The 23,255-nt window shown below is 36.0% G+C and overlaps 1 protein-coding gene across 7 annotated transcripts in view; it reads left to right on the plus strand.

The window, feature by feature from the left end:
• Positions 1–23,255, plus strand: part of VPS13B (vacuolar protein sorting 13 homolog B) — a 436,966-nt gene that overhangs the window by 340,128 nt on the left and 73,583 nt on the right. For all 7 annotated transcript variants that reach the window (XM_032130187.1, XM_032130207.1, XM_032130170.1 and 4 more), the window contains 4 exons: positions 1,179–1,586; positions 13,604–13,803; positions 16,415–16,622; positions 16,968–17,152. In XM_032130187.1, coding sequence (XP_031986078.1) covers positions 1,179–1,586; positions 13,604–13,803; positions 16,415–16,622; positions 16,968–17,152 — 1,001 coding nt within the window. The remainder of the gene's footprint in view (positions 1–1,178; positions 1,587–13,603; positions 13,804–16,414; positions 16,623–16,967; positions 17,153–23,255) is intronic.

Consider the following 23,255-nt stretch of genomic DNA (forward strand, 5'->3'; position numbering starts at 1 on the left):
GATGTGATCCTGGACAACTTGAAACTTCGATGAAATATTCATTAATCTGTGTAAAACCTTCAACAGACAGTGTTTCCTGTATATATTTATAGTGAAATTCAAAACTAAGTAGTGCTGTTTGAACATTTAATCTAGTTTAGATGTATGCACAGAATTTTAATTACTTTTGGTTCATGGGATTGGAGCAGTGGCAATCAAAGGGAAAAGCACTTTTCCCCCTAACCAGAATAGCTGTCTCATTACTGGTTAAAAACTGAATTTGAAATGAAAAATCCTAAAAACTCAGTTAAAAGCTGGATTTCTGTAAGGAATTATGTACTGATACTGCAGCACAGAAATAAGTTTCGGCCTTCATGAAGTCCTGCTTCCTATCTGTGAAATAATTTTTGGTAATTCCTACATTTCAGCTACTAAGATATTACTATTAACAATGTTGTTCATATTAATTGTGATTCCTAAAAATTCTGTGAGTATTTTAGTAGTCTGAGAAATACCAAAATCCTTTTTGGTAAGGAGATGAAAAACATTTTTAAAGTAATAATGATTTTTTAAAAAATTTAAAACCAATAAATTATTCCAATCTCTCTGGAAAATGAAGAAAACTAGACATACCTCAGTTTTTGTATTTGCTTTTTATTTCACATTTCATCTTGAAAATGCATTGAAGACTGCTGCATATGAGCTGTGTAGGGAACAACAGAATACACATGTTATTCACTCATTTAAATGTGTTGAAAATGTTCACTGTTGGCTTTGGAGTTTAGTCAAGTAGTTCTTCTGGGTATAAAACTCAAGAGAATGTGAAGTATATTTTTATTCTGACACAAAAGAACTAATGTACGTACCCTCCTACACACTCAAATAAAGTGTGTGTCTTTCGGATAGCTGTGGTGATCCCTGGGAAGAAACAAGGAGATTAAGATCCACATTGTGCCACGTTTTTTCCTTTAAAACTGTATATAGTGAAAGTTGCTTACAGTATTTTTCATTATATTTTAATTCAGATTTATTGCTAAAAATATTGTTTTGTTATGTTTTAACATTGATTTGGTCCTTTTAATGAAACATGGTGGAAATATTATGGAAAAGTTATTTCCACTCAATGCCTAATATTTGCACACAGCTTGAATAATTGCACTACAGCTTATCATATTTCTTTCTCCAATTCTCCCCTACAGCTGACATAAATGTGGACATATCAAAACCATTGAAAGCAAATCTCAGTTTTGCCAGACTTGACCAATTAAACCAGTTCTTGAAGAAAATCATAACCGCAAATGACGATGTGCCCAGGAAGGAGGCTGCTCCATCAGCCGGCATTATTCCAGATGAGGATGTCACTTTTATATCCAGACACCCCAGTACAAAGGACTTGCTACCTGCTGTGCACACCAACGCTGTGCAAAAGGCTTCAGTGCAAGAAAACTTGTGGCAAGCCCTTTCCTGCTTCCAGAAAATTTCCATTCACACCGTTCAAATGGTTGTTTTGATGGAAACCATCCCACATCCCAGCAAACCTTGTTTGTTAGTCTCTTTCTCAAACCTCAGTGGAAGCCTGAATATTAAAAGTGGACATAAAACTGCAGGTAAGAGGCTTCTTTTAAAGTTGGAAGTGCTACTGGTTTGTCTAAGTGGTGGTCTAATGACCATTTCAAAGTGTGGGGCAGTGCAGGGAACTGCTCTAGCCAACATCATAAATCCACAATAGAAAATAGCAAATCCCTGATAGACTCTATTACCTGAGTTTTCCTTTCAGTGAGGCAGCACCCAAGAATGATTAATTTTGTCATTAATATCCCCCAGCTTGTAATTACTAATTTATTGATGGAATTCTGGCTGAAATAGTGGTTATGAGAACCTCTCCTCTGGTATTCCAATAATTTAGCACATAATTCAAAGGGCAAAATTTTGACAGTTTTCACTCTATAACTAGATTTTCTTGTTAGGACCTTTGTTTCTGTCTTTAAAAAATGTGAAAATAATTGTTCAGAGCTCTGACAGGTGCTACTATGTAAATATTGGGTCATACTGTTATTCTCCTCCAGATTTACGAAGTTTTCAATTTTTACATGTTTCCTCTGCACACCTGAGTCACACAGGGAAAACAGGCACTCTGGCCTCGTTAATGAAGCACTGCAAGGAAACGTTACACCTCGGGTACAATTAACCAGATACCAGAGACTCATTTAAAATGAAGATATTTTGAGTGTCATTGTAAATTGTTTTATTAGTATTTCAATAAAATTAATAAGATGGCATATTTCCACAGTGTGGAGAAGAGCCAGATGTAGGTAGTTGGCAGAGTAGCTTGTGAGGTAAAATGGTCTGTAGCTGAGAGGAACAAGTTGTTGGCCAAGCGAGGTGGTGATTTATTTCTTTTTCATTAGAAATATTTTTTCCTCAGGCCAGCAAGTTTCAGTTCTTCTTTATTGTTTTAAAAGTTAAAAATGAAAAATTTAAGGTTCATAGGACGTGAAAACCCGTGAAGGTGCCGGGGCCTGAAACTTTTGATTTATCCATTAATAAACAGCAGTGCAGGCAGGAACAGTGCCTGTGTTCCCACGCTTTTCCAGTCGGATCACAATTCTAGCATAGAAGGCACTGCAACTGAGTAAAAGCCTTTATAATGTGCTTTAAGTAGTTTTAGTTTTGTTTCTGTGTAATAATCCTCTTCCCTTCCATTGTTTCGCCTGTATCGTTTATGCGTTATCTGTCCCATGGTACATTATGGTGTCCACATCATGCTTCGGTATGTCAAAGCCGGGCCACTCCGTCACTGTTCTATAAAGCAATTTGGCAAACTCACACTGTATTTCACTTACCCTGGAGTTTTCATCCTCCCAGAAGGAGGACGTACCTCGCCTTGCATGTTATGCCTCAGAAACATTTTCAGCTACAAGTTCTGTTTCTTAATTCTTCTGTCAGTCTGAGGAAATCAATCTTTATTTTACGTGCTGTAAGCCATACATGAATCTTCAGTATGGTCATAGTCTGGCAGGCATTGTGAAGTAAAGCAACACTGATGTCAAATCTAATGAAAACAGACATTAGTTATTCTATATAAAGAACTTTCATAACCAGACAATTAATAGACATCAACAGACAATTTTCACATTTTTTCCAGTTAAAAATGCTTTATCTCTACTTTATAAAAAGAAAAATACATCTGCATGAGGTTTTGCATACTGTTGTGATGGTGCAATAAATTAAGTTTTAATAAGAGCAAAAGACACACTTCCATGAAACTGATTGAAATGGTCAAAAAAAATTTAAGTAATTGCTTGGAATTTTTTTTACAATTTTTAATCTGAATTTAAGGTGCTGATAGAAACCAAAGTGGAAATTAGAACTTCAGGAGAGAAGATAAAATACTTAGTGTGGGGGAAATGGTATCTTGTGTTAAAATCCTTTAGAAGAATACCACAGTTGCTAACTAGAGTTGTTTTATTATTACAACGTAATTATGCAATCTAACTCAATTTGTAAAAGTTTGTAGCTGTGTCTTGAGAGGAAGGAGCATTTAAATATCTCAGTTCTTCCCTACTGTTCTTTTTATAAAAGGTTTTATAGATACACCTTTTGAGCTGAACAGGGTTAATGTCAGAGTTTTTTTAATAGAATGAAGCTAATATGTGAATACTTCACTGTGTCTTTGATTTTACAGTCAAATAACTATTGTGACCATCTGCAGCAGCTGCATTTTACGAATTATTTGCTGAACCAAGCTAAGCGCAATGACAAAAGTAGTCATCTCAGATGTACTGTTAAAACAGAGGAAGAAAAAGGAGCACTGCTTGCCTTTTGTACAGTATGGCCATCTGCTGTACAGATGTTATTATATAGAATGACTTCAGATACAATAATTGTAGAAAATTTTCATTAAAACCTCAACAATTTGCACTTGTTTACTTGAATCTGCATAACTCCCCAGTGAGACAACACAATACGCTTGGGGTTTCTTTGGTTCTCACTAGCTTGCTCTTTGATCCTTTTTGATGTGCTGACTTTAATAAACATAGTTAAAAACACTGTTCAAAAACATCATGGAAAAAACTACAAAGGAACAATTATAGCAGTAGAAACTACTCTAATCCCTTACTTACGCAAGCTATTTTTAGTGAAATATGGTTTTTTACACGTTTTATGTGGCAGTGTTTTATAAACAGTGTAAACGGCCCCTTTTCCAGATGAGTTTTAATGCAGGAGATGAAGTTGTTTTGTAAGGAACCCTATTTGCTAGGAATTATTGAACAAAAAAAACCTTGCAAGAATATATATTGTCGACATTTTTCCTCCCTTATGGGGGAAAATAAAAGTGCATGACCTTGTGTATTGCTTTCATTTCTTTTCAACTGAAATTAAGAAAAGAGCTTGCTATCCAACTTTTTTTTTTAATTATCAGTTTTCCCTCTAGACTTTACTGGTTTAATCATGGAAACTACAGGCATTCTGGTTTCTTTTTTCTTCTTAATTTCTTACAAAACTAAAAAGTTTTAGCTTCTGAAAAGCAGAGGGGCTAATTAGTTGAATGATTTCACTTTCAAAAAAATAAATTGTAAGTGTTGAACACTCACATTGCAGTTGGATCAAACTAAAACAACTCTATCTCTATATATCTGCTGTGCTGTTGTTCAACCCCAAACCTTTAGTGTGTCAAGGGACTTCATTTTTTGGACATTTTTCAGGTTTGAGTACAACAGTTACTTGTAATAACATGGTTACTATTTCTGTTAGAATACTTATGTTCCTCTCTGTACTCATGGTTAAATACTGAGTATTTTGGTTTTAGTAAGGTAACACTGTTGTAGACTGTGTTGCTGTGTACTGGCACAAAATGAAAAATAATAAAACAAAAACCCTCTTTAAAAAAAAAATTACTTTAAAAGAGGTTACCATTATCGTTTTCCTTATGCCCTTAAGGGTAGAACTTTGTCATACTGATGTTCATTTTATATTTTGTGGCTTGGAGTTACAAGTTAAAACTCGTACCCATTTTATACAAGTAAATACCAAACACTTAATTTGGCAGCTTGTTTGTACTGTTGATGAAAACCCCAACTCCAAGAACTGTTGTTATACTGGTTCAGTGATTTTTGTCCTCTGAAGTATGTGGCATCTTCTGTAAAATGCTTAGAGCCCTAGTCCCATGTACCCAGTCAGATCTGAGATCACTTGGTACTGTGCTTGAGGTGTGTGACTCCTTAACTCTCACATTGCATTAGAGCTAAAATAAGTTTTAGCAAGAAATACTAGAAAACAGAATGCAATTCTAAACATATGGCTTTCAGTTAGTTTAGGTTTGTTGTTGGAATTAGCACTACCTACCTGCCAAAAGAGCAGATAAAGCAAGAGAAGTTGAGGACCATTCTTTCCCCAAAGTGAAAGACAGCGAGAAGCCTGTAACCTCTCAGTGGAGCCTTATTTTACTCTGGCTGAACATGGGAGGGAAGTCTTGCTGTTCCGCATGTGAACTGAGAGAGTTACGGACATAAAATATTCCAAAGATCATACACAGAATTCCCCAGTCCTTTGTCCCATATGTAGAGATGATTACTTTAGCATATAAATAAAGGGGAAAAAATAAACACTAGTTGAGGCTATGATAATTGCAAGTATTTTTACTAAACCTGAAAATAATTACATACTTGAGATACTTTACAGAACTATTAGAAATTAAATGCAGATATGAATTGGTATAGAGCAAAGACCAAACTTCGTTTTGGAGTTAACTAACTCCCTCGAGAAAACTCTGCTAAGGCGTTGTCATAGCCTTTGTATGCTGCAGATATGCAAGCTAGCCCATGGAGAAATAAAACTTTAAATTAGATATGACTACCTAAAATAATATGCAGCAGTAACAAGCCATTTACAACACCCAGAAGGCGTTTGTTACTTTTAGAAAGAAATATAAACTCTTTCCAACACTTGAACAATAGGAAATTAATTCTCTGTCAGTAAAAGCCAGAGGACAAACTAAATATTTAAATGGCCACTGAGGACTGAGGTGGAAGTGCAGCTTGTAGACAGCTATACAAATCACTAACAAACCTTAATGAATATTGGGTGTGGGCATCAGGGTCCTGTCAGATTTGACACCGTGTCCCAAGTAGCTTAAACACAACACTCAAGGAAAGGTGGAGACCTCATCAGGTCTCTAACATCTGGGATTTTATTTGTCATTTTGGCATATCCTGCAAGCGCAAAAGAAAGAGTAAAAGGGGATTATCCTGACAATGAAATGAGTTACTGAATCTTGTGATAATGAAAAGCAGAAGAATTCTAATTCCTTTCTATAGTCCCTGAGGTGGAGGTGCGTTTATAGTTCTGCAGGAATATAATGTAGTAGGGAAGAACAGATGGCCTAAAATCCATGAAACAAGACACCATCTAATCCCAGGACTGAGTACCACTATTAATCCTGGTCAGATTCCCTACTGATACTTTGTAATAGGGTTCAGAATTGCTACTGATGAACTTGCAGGTTAACTTGAGAGAGTGGAGTAAAAAAAAGAATAAAAAGTTCCTTGTAGGTTGTTTATTCAAGACAGTGTGCACTAATTTTGTAGAACTGCATTTGCAGTTTGAGTAACTCAGCTTTAGAAGTATTTCAGATGAAATTTTCTTCAGAACAAATATGGTAGGGTTTTTAATCTCTTGAGTTTCTACTGTGAAACTGATTACCTATTTTTTGAGATTGGAATTTCTTTTGATAATGGGATCCCAGTGCTGTATGTGGCGGTAGTAGGTGATACAGTATTTACATGGAGGTCAATTTTATAGATTGTTTAAATTCATGAGAAAATAGATATAACAGTTAAAGCTGGATGTTTTCTTTATACATTTTATGCTTTCTGTGATGTTCTTCCAGTTCAATCTTCATTTTTCAGTGTGAGATACAGAACACAGAGGTTAGACATTATTTCTAGTCTTAGGGACCAGTTCCTTAAGCAGTTTGAATTGTTGATATACTGACGTGTTTCTTCTTTTTCTATGTCAAGAATATGTTTTTGGGATGAAATCACTAGCTTGCTGCCCAGAAAAAAGGTGCAATTTCATAGGAAATTCAGGTTACCCTAGCCACACATTTCCACACGCTGCCTTGTGCTAGCTCAGTTACTCAGGTAGCTGATCACTGGTTGAGTGAGGGCACTCACTTCTCTGAAAACTAACCCAGCAATAAAGAAAAGTTTGCAACAAGATTGACTCCTTCAGCTGGCTCACTGGAGAGGTACACTTTAATGACCACGCTGGCACAAATGAGAATACAGAGAAGTATACAAAGGAGGAGGAATGGAAGGGAGAAGAGTGGAATAAGCCTGGACTTGGACTGTCCTTGATCTTCAGGAGCCACATCCCAAGAGTAGAGGGAAATCTTTTTGGTTTGTGTGGCCCGGGTTTATCTGTCAAGCCTTGGACTTCCACAAGTATAATTGGCTGGGTTATAGAGGCCCAAATAGAGCTCAGCTGCTGCCAGGCACGATCTTCAGAATGGTTTATTTATAAAGAAAAGTTACCCTCTAGTTCATGGACATTTTATTTTACTAAAGCAGTTGAAATCCACTGGATCAAGTGTAAACCCAGAGGAGCAAGACATCAAAGCTGTAACTCTAAATCAACTTTGTGGTGATTATATTGGGCTACATTTTGAGTGGCATCCCCTATTTTGTAATACTTCATTTGCTGTGCAATCATTCAGTGTCTGATTTTTCAGTTGTGCTAAGTATCTACAATTTCAAAGATCAGTGAGGTTTGTAGGTACCAGCTATCTCCTGAAAATAAACCAAAGTTTTCAACCAGCCACCTAAAATTAAGATGTGAAAATCCGTAGATCTTTTTGTAAATTGAAGCACATCTCCATGCCCATCTGTAGAACTTGAGTAAGTTCAATTTCAAAGATCAGTGAGGTTTGTAGGTACCAGCTATCTCCTGAAAATAAACCAAAGTTTTCAACCAGCCACCTAAAATTAAGATGTGAAAACCCATAGATCTTTTTGTAAATTGAATTACATCTCCATGCCCATCTGTAGACCTTGAGTAAGAATGTTTAGCTGCTTTTCTGAAACCTGCTGATTTCTAAAAATAAAATGTTTATGATAAAAGAAGCAAGTACTACTCATATCAATATAGCACTCACTTTTGACAGCTGGACTCACAGATGCAAAATGAACACTATTTTTGTTGGTTTATATTATGCATTTTTCTCCACATAATTGGAATAACATAAGGCAATATCGAGCTTTACAAATATATTCTAAATTACTGTACTCCAAAGGCAGCCTGGACCAGTAATTAAAATCCTTTTGGATCTAAACTTCAATATGCCCTCTCTGATCAGGTATCACAAAATCCAAAATTACTAAATCACCAAGTGAATTGAGATTTTTCATTTATTTAGTATGCAATAGTGTAAAGAGCGTGATGTACCTGCCCAGTTATTCTTTAAGGGAGATGAGCTCATTTCAAATAGATAACCATCTTTGACTTCTCTTCTGATTCATCACTGACCTGAACTCCATTTGAACCTTGTTAGACACAAAACAAGCAGGATTCCTGGCCTGAGCTATAAAATATAATTAAGCCCTTTTGAAATGATGTGTAAAAGAACATAGCTTTACCCCCACTATAACTACTACCACCACCACAACCAATAAAGTTAAATCAAGCACTGCCTGTAATGGATTAAAATAATAAATGTTCCTGGATTTTAGTGTTTGAAGTACTTGAAGAAAACAGGCTCCCAGCAGCCAGTACCGCTGAATGCATGGGGACATTTATTAGTGATGAATTCAAGGGTTTGGCCTGCTTAAGATCATTACTTTCTGTTTACCGTGTGTTACACATCTCATGTTTTTACAGAGCCCATATGTGTCCCAATGTAATGCTGAAAAACTCTCTTTCACTAAAGAATAGCTAATTGGTAACGTGTAAGTATTGTTCTCATGGGGAGAATGAACCATCATAAGATTCAGCTCAATACTAATGAGAAATCCAGTGCGGTCAGTGGATTGTTAACTAAATCTCTCCTGGAAAATTGTTCTTTACTGTGCCTCACCATTTGTTTGCTACTGCTGTTTCCAGACTTGAGTAAATTGGCTGGCTCTTAAATTAACTGCAGTATTTCCCCTGTAATTATTTTCTTAGCTTTGTTACCTTTTCTTCTCAGAAGATGGTTTGTCAAGGATACTTGTCAACAGAGCATTGTAACTGTAGTATAACTACACAGTATGTGATGTATATACAATTTTCTTATGAGGAAAAAATTATGTAGATAGTTGTATCGATATATTAGATATAATGGCACATTTGCTTTTTCATAGCTGTCTTAATGTCACTGACAATCTGAAAATAGCTACCGAAGTTACAGATGTGAAAAGTGAATGTTTGGAAGTAAATATCACAGATTATCATTTCAATAGAAGGCACTAAAGAAAACCACTTGCTAATTAACCTTCAGCAGCCAGATTGTATCTCTGTCACCCAGGCATGGAGGACCCATGGGAGAGCCTGGACTTCTTCCTTTGGAGGGAACCACGATCCCTTGGGTGCGAATACAGTCGACAGGCTGCTGCTGTCAGTGAGACCACATTGTTCATATGCCTCTGAACCAGCACAGCTGGAGCTGTGCTCTGGAACACACTCTTGCTTCTGAGCTGCCCCACATGCAGAAAAGCAATTTTCTTCATAGTGCTATTGTTTGTAGCAAAGCTACTAGCTTTTCAAAAGAGCCAGTTCAGTGTCATTTGCTACCTTTATTAAAATACATGTGTTTTCTTTTTCTTAATTCTCTTGTCCCCTTTTGAAGCTTGCCAATTAAAATCGTGCTCTATGTTGCATTAGGTGGCAGTGCAGTGAACCAAACAGCATTTGCAGCTAAGGAAGAGCAAATGCACAGGGAATAATAGGAGGAAAAAAGCTCCCTCTACATTTCTACTAATTTCATTTGGAGTTGATTGAAATACCATCATTGAAATGTTTTTGAAAACAGACAGTCCATAGTTTATGCCAAAACATTGTCTTTTGCTTTGTTAACCAGGAAAAATAAACAGAGCACTTTCTTAACACCTGTATTGCTTAAACCCTAAGTGATCATTATTGTAAGGCAAAGATTGTTTTCATGTATTTGCTGCATCTATTAAAATGGCCCAGCTCTTTCTTTTTCTATTCACACACATGGGTTTGTGCACACACAGCACTTTAACAAGGATGGAACTGCCTATTTTTGACAAAGGCTAATGCAACTCTGCTATAATTATATATAAACCCTAATCTAACTATATGTAAAACTGTATTAAGGTACTCAGATTCCATAAGATGTCTTTGTAAATCTTAGCATAAATCAAGTAGGTACTTGATGTTAGGAAAAAAAGATGTTAGAATATCAAAGTAAATGTCTTCAAGTAAAATTTTTTCACTGTTCTGTTGTAATGAATTCCACCTTTAATTTTGGAGCAAGCTAATTTCTTGAACATGACGAGCAACTGCTAGCTATTTTTCAAACCCTCCGACATTATTTCCAACCATATAAAAATACCTAGGTATTCTTTTTGAGCATACATCATCATAAAGGTAGTCCTTCCAATAGCACACAGAAGCCTGGTCTAAGTTCTCTTTTGCTCCATTAGTGTAGATGCATTTTGTGGTGCTTTTGTGTTTCTGGCTGGAGTCTGACAGGGGAGGGCTGGCAGCATTTTTTAAACACTGTCCAAAGCAACTGCTTCATATTTATTAGTCTCTTGGAGGAGTATTTTAAAAGTCATGAAACTATTTGTTCCTTAAAAGTAAATTATTGCACGTACTGAAAAGTGCATTGGTGTCCATGAGCCAAAATCCAAACAGCACAAGTTAACTTCTACATGTCACAGCAATCATTTATGAAGATATATTGCTTATGTGTGCTGCCATCTCAAGTTCACTTCAAATGGAGACTTCGATTTAATCTATTTAAACTGAAGGTGGACTTCTACAATAGAGGTTTGTGAGAGATGCATTGAAGGACTGACTGAAAATAGTGTGTGGGAGGGCAAAAACGGGAAAATTATTTTGCTTCTTTACTTTTCTGAGGTGATTGTTTTAGTCATGGGAAAGCACTTCACTGATTGAACATACGCTTTTATGATTTCCATAGAAATAGTACCCTATTGAAACTTCTCTCAGACACAGAGATCTCTTTATTTACTATTGCTTTTTAAGGTTTGCGCATACTTGCTCTTCATTTGTTTTCTTTAAGCTTCCTCAAAACATCACTTCATGCAAGTTTGTCTAAATACTCTCTGCGTTCTATTTTTTGGACAGTGAACAGTGGTTTTTATACTGAATCACTTCATCCCTGAAAGGACATGCAGATACAACGGCTAGAAGGGACAAGGATGTGATTCTTGTCTACACAAGAGCAATCTGGGTCACAGCAACAAAAATAAAAATCTCTTACTGAGTTCCTGAGCTTTTCCTGGTATTTGTAGGACACAATCCATGGATGTGTCTTGTAATATTTCATGTATTGAAAGCTAACCAACTTCCTTATTCTTAATTGTTTCTTCATTTCTCATTGTTTGCTTAGCATTTGAGAAAGGCACTGCTGATTTTGAACAAGCAGTATTATGTGCTGAATGCTCAGTTCTGCTTCTAAGCTGTTGGATATTGTGTTTTCTTTGTACTTTGTGGAGCTGAGATGACAACACAAAGAGATTGCAAAGCATAATCCTTCCAAGTGTAATCCCAGTGAAAGAAAACATAAATAAAACCACTTGCATTCTGGCATTCCTTTTCCCCTTTTGTTATTTCTGCAACTTGGCACATATTCCAATAAAACTATAGGAAGAGCATTTCTCTATATTGAAGAATTGTGCAATAGTTACCAAGAATTTCTTCTCTGTCAAATCAAAATTCCATATAGAATATGAAAAAAAAATTAATTTCCAAATATTGTACTGCCTCTTATTTTATAACTAACCATAGCAGGGTGTCAGTGTGTGTTGATGCTAGTTTTCTTGATTGTCACTGAAATTCAGTGTCAAAACCCACCTTGACCAATTTCTGTCCTATAAGCCTGTTACCCATGAGAGCAGATGCAGGATTTCAGAAGCCAGCCTAAATAAAAAACCCCAAAGTTAGAACTCCTTTCCCAGTCAGTGACAACAGTCCTGTCGATTGGCATGGGACAATGGTTTGTTCGAGTCCTTGATGGTTCTTACTAAACTCCAGCTGCTCAAGGGAGAGATGGTTTAGGTTTGTGGTTCCTACTCAGGCTGGACACAATTCATTGTCATTATTACTATGGGGACTGCTGGACCACCTTCCTAGTGGTTGCTGGTTTAAAAAAAAAAAATCCAAGAATTTCCTTCCATTCCAAAAAATAGTTTTTAGTATTATGAAATTGTAACCCCCAGGATGCAGAGAGACTTCTTCCCTGGATACTAGGAGAGGTTCATAGGAGAAGTTTTACTGCATGTATTCAAAACAGTGAGCTGTATTTTGGGGGGATTTTTCAACCAGCAAAGTTATAAAACTATTAAATGAAACTGTACCTTGAAACACCTGTGTGTAAGCCTTAGGTGGTTTTTTTTAATTTTTTGCCTTTTGTAAATGTCTATTTTTCATTAGAAAAATAAGCTGTGGGCATTATAAAGTATGGTAACATCCAGTATTCAGGGTGTTGAGTCTAAGTATTAGCACCAAAGGAGATAAAAGTTAAGCCAACCTCAGATGTAGTACTTTTCCTGTAAATATACTAAAGAAATAGAGATATAAGGTATGGTTTATTTTATTAAACAGTGATTTGCAGTAAGTTAAATTAACAAGAGCTGGGATATTTCTAGGTAATGTTTCTGTCCTCAAAATATTTGTGTCTTTAATGAGAGTATGTAAGTTCTGTCATAAATGTAATCTGCCATTATCATTTTTAGGTTTTATGAAGCTATGTAAAGTACAAAAGGTTACGATATGAAAACTTTAAACTCTTTTCTCAGGAAATGTACATTATATATTTTGAGATAAGCATTTGTTTTGAATTATTTGAATTGAAACATTACCCTTCTTCTTCTGCTAAGCACTCCTAAGTCTAGCAAGGTGCTATGTTATAGTAATTAAGACAAAAGCAGAGGGAACTGTTCAAAATAGCTATTTCCTGTCAGTTTGAAATATAATCAAGTGAAGCAGCTGTTCTTGTTCTTAATAGACTTTTTTGGAAAAAAAATACCATAGTTTAATGAAAAATGTCTCTTCTTATAAACCTTAAAATACAATGCAAAAAGTCATAATGTTTTGGCAAGTAGTTCTTTGTAAGGAATGTGAATGAGACATACCTGCTCTGTAACTGCAACATGGTATAAAGCCTGGCTGATAGTGTGGGAAGAGCAAGCTAAATAAAAACCAGGAAATTTTTTTTTAAATTACAAATCTTGTTGCCCAACTGTGATGCCCTTGCTTGGAGAGGAGAGCGATTGTCCACACAAGTATTTCCATGAAAGTCAGTGGGACTACTTGTGTGAGTAATGGCTGGCGGGAAGGGATTCCCAGGCTCATGGTAAAGTGAATTCAGGAAATAAGCACATAAATGTTGGGAGAATAACTGCCAGTGGGATTAAATTTCTCTCTCTCTTTTTAGGAATCCATGGATCATCTTTAGTCCTTGACATAAAAGATTTCTTACTTAAAACAAGTCTCAAAGAAAGAGCCAAATCTCTGATAAGCCCTTTTTGCTGCTCTGTTAATGTGGAAGCCAAGTGGTGTAAGCACAGTGGTGATCCTGGCCCAGAGCAATCTATTCCAAAAATCTACATTGATTTGAGAGGAGGACTGCTGCAGGTCTGTATAAGATGGTTATGGTTGTGCTGTTGAGCTGGACTGGCTTTGGATGATTGAGTTTTCGTAAATAAATTGCATGAAAGCCTGTAAAGCTTTGCATCCTACAACTGGGTTTTTTGGTTGGGGTTTTTTGCATGTTTAATTTGGGTGGTTTTTATTTTACCTTATAAAATAAGTATCTACTCTTCCATGTAAACTGTTGATTGAAAAATTGTGTACAGTGTTTTGGGTTTGATTTTTTTTTTTTTTTTTTTTTTTAATACTACTTAAGCTCTGTATTGTAGCTGTATGTGTGTGTTCCTTAAAACTACTGGATCAAATTACTAACACTTAATATTTAGGGCCCTGCTCTGATGGGTGTGTGTTTGTCTGTCCATGACCTGTGTGTCTGTAATGCCTAGGGGTAGCCTTAAGAAGTACATATCCTTTCTTTTTAAACTTCTACGAATTTCTCAGGGGAGTAATTGCAAACTATTGTTTGTAGCAATTAATGCTCAGTTTTCTGTGCTATCCTCTCCTTTTTGGAAGTGCCCACAACTTGAAATCAGTCCAGGAAACATGGGAGTTCTTGAAATGAAAAATAGATTCTGTGGGGCTTAAACAAGTGGGCTTTAAGATATGTCTTGTTTTAATTATTTCTATTATAGTATCTATACATACCAAATGGTTTTAAATAAATACATAAATCAAGTATATAAAACACAAAAAGGAAATTTTGACATTTAATTGTGTCATTAAGTTTCATCCCAGAACTGGCATTAGGAGTTCTTAGAACCACAGCACTGGGATAGGGTTAATCAGATAACACAAATTTAGAAAAAATATATCTTAATGAATAAATAAAGTTAGTTTGTTTCTTTGCTTCTTTTTTTATTTGTTTTTCACAGGTACTTGGCTGAGTACCTCTATATGTTAGTAATAAAATGCTTATTTTATTTTTTTTTCCAACAATTTTGGGTTTTGACAAGTACCAAAAAAAAAAAAAAATCTTAAATCTCAGAAAGCCATTTATTATTAGAGTATAATTAAGGACAATTAGCTTTTGCAGAAGATAAAAAAATGTTTGGTCTGGCAGAATAGATTTGAGAATGCTGACAAAATCATTAGCAGTTCTGTTCCAAATTAATTTATTTATGGCTAATGATTTTACCAGCTCTAAACATGACTTCATCTATCACTGTTAATTTGTATTGCAGCAGAACCTTGAGAGCTTATGTAAAATCGGTGCCTCATCACTGTATGTTGTAGTAGGAGTTCCATGCCCTGGAGTTCCCAGCTGCCTACAAATTAAATTAATGGAAGTATGAGGGAAAAAATGTTCATCCCTCCTCTATCTGTGGGGAACTGGGGTCTCTGAGATTGGCTTAAGGTGACAGAGAGCTCCTTTGAGGAGGTCCTAAAGTAATTAAGTGTGGGACCCTGAGACCAGAGGTACTCTAGAAACCATAGCAGAGATGCACTAAATTCAGGGAATGACCTGCTTAGCCTGGGAATGTTTAACTCAGGACTGGCTGTGGCTGTGTTTCAAGAGGGTCTTGGTTTATTCTGTGGGCTTACTTGCAGATCCAGGGCAAGGAGAACCTGCCTTCTTGACAGCTCTACTATGCTCCCTTTAGGCATTTTTTGGTTTTGTTCACATTTTAAAATTGGTATTCCCCCATGGAAAAATTTGCACTGCTCTTTATGTGCACACCTGACTTGTTTACTTTACTCACACCCTTACCATGTTAAGTTACTGTCTGGGGATTTTGATTTCATCCCACACTGGTTCCAAGTCTAATTTCTGTATTAATTGCTAGTTGCTTACTTGTCTTCCATGTTGCTTCAAGGCCTGCTTCTGAACATGGAGTATAAAGGACTTGTCCCCATTAATAAGGTTCTCTCAAACAGGAGCTTGATTTGAAAAAAGCAGCAATACTTGTCAAAGCTGGGAGAAAGGAATGTCTTCTTGCCTATTATTTTGCTACAAAGTGTGTGAATCTTCTGGACTTTGCATGCCCAATTTTATTAGATATTTTTCTGTATTTCTGTTTTAAACTTAAAAAAACTTTGAACTTTTTAACCTCACTTGGAGGACTTACAGAACACCCAATTCATATGCTTCAATTTTGTGCTTAAGATGATCTTTCATATGTCTTTCGAGTCACATTCTTTGTTGTGTCACTTAGTTTTAAATGTATCCCAGAATTCCAGTTTTGGAGCCGCAAGCTCTTTGAGGAATTTAAACTTTGTATCTGTAAGGGGTTTTTGTCATATCTTAAACAGAGAAGACCTGTGACCAGTCCTAGCATTATGTACTGTTTTTGAATATGACTTTTAAGATCTGTGGTCTTCCAGGCAGCATCAAAAAGTGGTAGGAATTAATGCTTTCCTTCAGATAATGAAAAGAACAGATTTGACACATGGTTTTGTAAAGATTTTTTGTTGCTTCTGTTCTTTATTTTAACATTAAGGATGCTTGCAAACAATAAAGGTCCAAGTAGAGCAGGCTCAAATCTGTATGAAGTTCCTTATGCTTTGGGGAGGTGTTTTTCCCTTCAAAAATGGCTGAATATTTGTATCTAATGTTTTCATCTTTTCTCTCTTTTTTTTTTTTTTTTTCTTTTTAAAGGTTTTCTGGGGTCAAGAGCATTTGAACTGTTTAGTTCTTCTCCAGGAGCTTCTGGGGCAGTACCTGACTAAAAAGGGCAGTGTAGAGACCTTGATACCTGAACATACATACCCCACTTGTTTTTCTGCGGAAAGGAATCAGGCCTCAAAAACTGAGCACACCTCAGATGATCTGAGAACAGGCCTGTTCCAGTATATACAAGATGCAGGTAAGAAGGATATAATTTTGGCTCTCTTTTTTTCTTTCTTTTTTTTCTAGATTATAAAGTAAAAACAGTAGTAACCTATTAGACATTACTTGCCTCTTACAGTGAATAACTATATTTTTTGGAAAAGCAGTTGACATCTGCTAGAATTAAAAAAAAAAAAACTTTGAAAGACTTTTTTGATTTCTTTCCATTAAGCTGTAATGTTTTAAAAGTCAGGGAAATTGCTTTTTTATTTTCTCTCCTTTTGATCCTGAGGGATTTATTTTTAATCACTTTGGTTTCATAAACCAGCATGTTTCTTTCTAGAAATTGTATAACAGATTATAGCTTTCTTTCATTTGACAGAAGCACAAAAGCTGCCCAGTGCCTATGAAGTTGTGTTTTACAATGAAACTGAGGATAGTCCAGGAATGATGCTGTGGAGATATCCAGAACCCAGAGTGCTCACTCTTGTAAGAATTAATCCTGTTCCTTTTAATACCACTGAAGACCCAGATATTAGCACTGCTGACCTTGGAGATGTCCTTCAGGTGGGTAGTGAGTTTTCTACTTTAAGTAACAAATGAAAATATTACTGCTGTAAAGTGAAAGTTTTCAAACTGAGATTTATTAAAAACTAGCACAAAACAAATGTCAGGAGCTCTATAAAACCAATATGAGGTACATTCCACAGCTTGAGCACATCTTTAGTTTCAAAACTACTTGTACAAACATTTTACCCCACTTACCTCTAAAGTTTTTTATGTTGCATAATAAGCTATAGCCAAGTTTATCAGTTCTAGTTTGCGAGCATACTTTTTTTTATTTTGTCTTTTTATGGTTTCATCCATCAGTCTTTGCTTAAAGATTTCATTTGGTTTTGAAACTGAAACATGAGGAAAAAACCTGGTCTGAAATTTCCAAGATCTAGTGGAATCATTGAAGTAAAATCTCCAATCTGGCCATTCTCTTCTGTTTCTGTAATGGCAGATAGCTGTGCTGCTTCTAGTAAGATCCACAGGGTAGAGGCGAAGAGTCTGTTTTCTCTCATTTTGCTTTGAGAGGGTTGAAGTGGATGGTACAGTTTGTGTCAGATCGTGGAACTTCTCTTTTAAGGAGAGCTGAGTGCTGCAGTCTCTGTGCCTCAAAAATAGACCATACCTCAAAATTAGTGATCCTTAATGCGCTGGAATTTTTGCTTTCTAACATATGCAATCAGGTCATTAGATTTTCTCCTGTCTAGTGTAATTCTTTATAAATTCACTTATCCCCTCCGTACTTACTTTGACTTTAGCTCAATTTTAATTCTGGTAATCTCAGTTTCCCTTTTGTATTACAAATTGGACCTGTCATTATTTTTTTTAATTTCAATCTGGTTGTTAATCAGAATAGTGTTGTGAGTCAAGGGAAATAAATATTTCCCAGTTCTTCCTATTTGTTCAAAACTGTTGAATTATATTTCATTATTGCTATGATGTTAAAAATTGCTTTTAAAATTTAATTATTCACCAATATGCTTTGAGTTATGAATAAGTAGCATAATCTTCCTCAGATAAATGGTATAACGTTATTACCGTGCACATACTGTTGGTGAGATCATGTAAGTGTCCTGCCAATTTCTTTGCCCTCTAGACAGCCAAATGTCAGCTCCTTTCAGTTATATGAAAATTAAAATTAAATGGAAAAAAATCAGCTCCACTTGGCATGAGGTTTGAATCAAAGATCAAAATTGTGTTATTGTAGGCTGTCTTGAGGTTGCTATGAAAGCCGGCATTTTGCCTTCTTCCAGGCTGGTATTTTTGGAGCACAGTACACCAAGTTTTTGGTATAATTACATTACACTCCCATTATAGAGAACAGACATCATGAACCATTATGTATGTGCTTGTGTAATAATATGACCCTGTCCAAGGGGGATATCAGTTCTTCTTCAAGTGGGTATACACAGCTGGACTTTGAGTAGCACAAACGTTCTGCTTTGTGCTTCCATAAGATGGTCTAGAGAAGAAAATAATGGAATCACTATGATTGCCTTGGAGAGTGAGAAGCACTCTGCTACCAGTGATCAGGTTCTGTCAGCTTCTATTGGTGTTCACGTAATTCTTCAGATTTCTACCACAAGAGAAAATATAAGGATATCAGCCAAATTAGAGAACATCTAGTCAAAAACTCTGCTCTTGGGCACATCATGTGCAGAAATGCCTGCAAGAATATCCACATTTTGGCTGTGGGCCGTTAGTTACGGTGGTAATTGCTACCTGGCCCAAGGTGATGGTTTATCACATTTTCCAGAAATGGCCATACACCTGATGAACAGCCATTTTAAACATGGACAGTGTGCATTTTTTTAATAATCTAACAGAGGTATGTGGGTGGAATAAGTAATACAGAGTCAATTTTTAATTTCTTTAGGTAAATTACATTTACCAAATACTCATCTCAAACTTCAGATTCTAATTTAAGTTAATCGTGGGGCCTTTCATCAGCTCCACTTTTTCCCCTGTATGGATGTATGTTAATTAATATACTGTGGATTTAGTGCATATGGAAAACTCATGAAATACAAAGAGAAAAATGATAAAGCAACATTTATTTTATTCCGTTCTTTAAATGAAACATTAGAGAAACATCTGCAAGCCAAGGACTTCAGCTTTTTTGAAAAAAAGGGGTCTAAATATAAAGACAATAATGATATCGAGCTATATTAAAATATATTTTTAAAACTTAACCGGGATTGTGTATATGTTCAAATGTAAGGAGGACCCATAATGTCACCAGCTGTGTTACCTGTCTCCCTTAATCCTCTGCTTCACAATGATACAGTCAAAGGTGCACTTCTGTAGTTTGTCTTGGATTCAAAGTTTTCCAGTTGCATGTTCTTTCTTTCTGAGTAAGTTGCTATGACATTTCATCTAGCTTTCTGTCTTTGTTAAACTTTGAGCATAACGTTTTAATCATGGGTAGGTTTTAGAAATCTCTGGTTTTATAGCTGTTTTTCAAATTCCTGGAACTTGAAAAAGCTTTACTATAAAGAGATTTTTTCTAAATATTGAAGGTGCATGTTATCTGCTACAGCCAAAGGATAGAGAACAGCTTCAGATTATAAGTTTATATGAACTATATTGTTTCTGTTGAACCTTACCTTGCTGCTATTTCTAGATTGTCCCAAGAGCTGTTTTCTTGTGCTTTCCCTTGTGTTGTTGCAAAGGTAAGCAGTTTCACTGGTCAAGTTTCTAATACTTTTTTTTTACAGTCCAAACATTGTTGCTTTTATTTGTGGAGGGAACAGGAAGAACTGATGTCTCTGCCATGGCATAGCATGTGGCATTTTCTTCAGCAATTTGAAATAGAACTTTGATCTAATTGTTTGAAGGAAGTGAGAATCCTAGATCTGATTGCAAGAACTGTATATTTCTTTGGGAAGATTGAAAGTATCTGAATTTGTTGTACTTCCTGTTTAATAGACATCGCAAACACTTTTAATTTTTAAGCCCTTATTGTCCCATTTTCACATGCTGCAAATGTCCTTTGGCTCTGTGTGATTTACCATTCTTTCAGGTAACTAGTATTTGAGGAAACACCTTTCAAAGGTGTAGGATGGTATTGACATGAGAATAATATTCCCACCTCAGGACTAGAGGGAAGTCCAGACTTGGAAAATTGTCACAAATTTTATTCAAAAGGTAAAAAGCAAGATGAAGTAGCAATTCCATTATTTTTAAAATATTGAAGATTGATATATTGATAAGTCAAAAAAAGGGATGCTCTCTGAGACTTTCTCAGCCATAACAGATGAAACTTAAATTATTCAAGTATACTGCTCATAGGAGGAAGTCTTGTGGTTAAAGACATGTGGATGAGCAACTTCAAAAGCCTATTTTATTCTGTGCTTAAAGAAGGTATGTACACAAAACCAGAGAGAGAAAACCTACTGTTCTTGCTGCAAAAAATTAATTACTGCTACATTTAGGTCACTCTCATGTGCAGATAATTTCTATAATAAAAACTGTGCAGGTGTTTATAAATTTGTCTCATCAAGTATTCACATGTGAAGACATATGGCATGCCTCAGTTTCCCAGTGTAACTTTAAGCTATATTCTACAAGGCAACCAGCTTGTCATTGCAGGACAAAGGTCTTCTATTTGCTCTGTGATGGTCTTGTTGCATGGAAGTTAAAGTTGGAATCTGTGGGAGTTGGAATCAGTGATGATTCTCATTCCTATGAAATCTGACCATAAAATGTCTTTCACCAAGGACTTTGAAGCGTGGTAATAGATTCAAGTAGATTTTGGTTTAGAATGGATGTAGAAATGTCTCCTGCAGAGGTATCAGAGTGGCAGAAGATACATGAGCGTCATAGGAACAAGAATGGGCTAGACAGTCTAAATTTCAGAGTAAAGGCTTCATAGTGTCTCTCTTCATCTCTCAAATGATGAGGACATTGGCTTGATCTGGCTACTAGGACAGCTGAAATAGAATTTGTGGCAATTTCCTCCATCCTGGTTATTCTGGTTGCCTTGGAAGAATGGTGTTAGGAAGAAAGGAGTAAGAGCAATTTCTAATTTCAGACAACAGTTTATGATTATGCAGGTAATTCCACAGTCCCAGAACATAAAGAAAAATTGAATAATAAGAATAATATATTTCACATCATAACAAAGGGCTGTATTTCAAAACTGTTGTGTGATGCTAAATTCAACTATGTTTGTACAGTTCCTTGGATCTGTCAGGTCTGTATTTGAGGAAGGACAAGTCATCTTCGTTTCTGTGATATTTTTAAAATTCAAAGGAGGGAAAGCAGGAAAAGAAAAGCAGGAAAAAAAATCTGTTACTGATTCATTAGTGACTTTCACATTGTGCAGATACAATATGAAGCTAGCTACATTTAGATATTTAACCTCAAAAACATTTCTGTTGTGTATTTGTGCTGTGGGGCTTAGAACTGTACTTGCACTGTGTGTCTGGTTTCCCCAAGGTCTTCCTGTGTCTTCCTGCAGTCTTGAGAATCTCAGATTTATGTTTATCTTTGCCTGTGATGTTGTTATACTTTTCTGATGTAATCTGGGTTATATTTCTATATCATTTATCTTTACCAAGAACGAGGTTGACAGGTTTAGGTTGGCAGGGGAGAGAGCAAAGATGGGGGGTTAGGGGGGCTCACCAAGGTAGGAAAACAGTTCATATGGCATCAGGGAAATATTCTGCTTTTTTGTGCAGGCAGGTGAACAGGACACACAAATTATTTCCTGTACAGCTGGAGGCCTATTTTGTCTAGTGAACCTTTTACAGAGATTCTCCTTTATTGCCATTCCATTGTAGAGTTATCTTTCCAATGAGGGATGTTGCTGGCACTGCCACGTATCTCAAACAAAAAGCTATGTGTTGTCACAAGAGCATTTACTCAAGTGACATGGATTTAAAAGCAAGAGAAAGCCAGATTTGCCTAATCAAGGTAATCATACAATGTGTAGTGCTCCAAAGTATGAGTTATCTGATTTATTTAAGGTGCATCACTAACACAAACTTAAAATTCTTTCTCCTGGATTGTCATCCAGTGAGAGATGCAAGCTGTTGAACAAAAAAAAGATAAACTATAGCATTTGCTGGTTTCTCCATATTAAGTGAAAATAAAATATCTGCTAAACTATAACCCTGACAGGTTTTTGTATTTGAGGATGTTTCCCTTGTGTACCTGCCAGGATTCCTATTGCATGCAAGTGTAGTCAGCATTATAACAGCTGATGAAAAGATTAATGTGTGCTGAGGTCTTCTTTTTTGGCCTTTCTTCTTTATATAGTGTCCTAAGAAACAGAACACAGTTTAGAAAAGTGGTGATTAAATTAAGCAAATCTCAAGGTCTATTGAAGAAAATTTTAGGGCAGTGAGTATAGCTCTGAGGTTGCAAGGGCTTAACTGGGATTTAATAAGGAAAGACTACCTTATTTTCCTTAATAAGGAAAGAAAACCACTGTGGTAAAATTCACACAGAGCATTTCCAAAGGTGGTGAAATCTCTTTTAGGAGAACATAAAATACTTCCAACTTCAAAAGGCAGGGATTCAAAAAATTGTTGCATTGCCTTACATGCATGTGCTATTTAAATAAAGCATTTGCAAACTTGCTAGTCTGGAATCTGATTTTTTTAATGCTGTCAGCCAATAAATAGTAATTTTCTAACACCTCGTGGCTGTTTAAACAGTGGCTTAAGGAAGCATGAGCTTAAGAATGACCGACATTAGACCTACTGCAAGTCATTTATTCCAGGAAGGATTTGACATGACAGTCAACAGGAAAAGAATTATGATCAATGTCAAAGACATTCATTTTTCCTTTTAACAGAGAATACTTCATTTTTGGCTGGCTTTGCTTCCTTTTTACTTTTCATTCCCTGTTGGGGCTACAATATTCAGCTGGGCATTTGAGAGTCTGGGAAAAGTGCTTTCTGGGAAACCACAAATTTTTGATTTATTTCTTATATTCCCAAAGCAACAACAATTTTGGAAATCCAGATGATTTGTGTGTGACAGGTTAGTGATTTAAGCTCATGGTGTTACTAGATAAAAAGCTGTAAAGTTCAACTGTGCTTCTTGATAAACCTGTTGGTTTGCAAGTTATTGAATCTACTGCCACACAGTTCAGTACTGTCTTCGAATA

Source organism: Corvus moneduloides, chromosome 1, assembly GCF_009650955.1.
Source record: "Corvus moneduloides isolate bCorMon1 chromosome 1, bCorMon1.pri, whole genome shotgun sequence".
Taxonomy (NCBI): domain Eukaryota; kingdom Metazoa; phylum Chordata; class Aves; order Passeriformes; family Corvidae; genus Corvus; species Corvus moneduloides.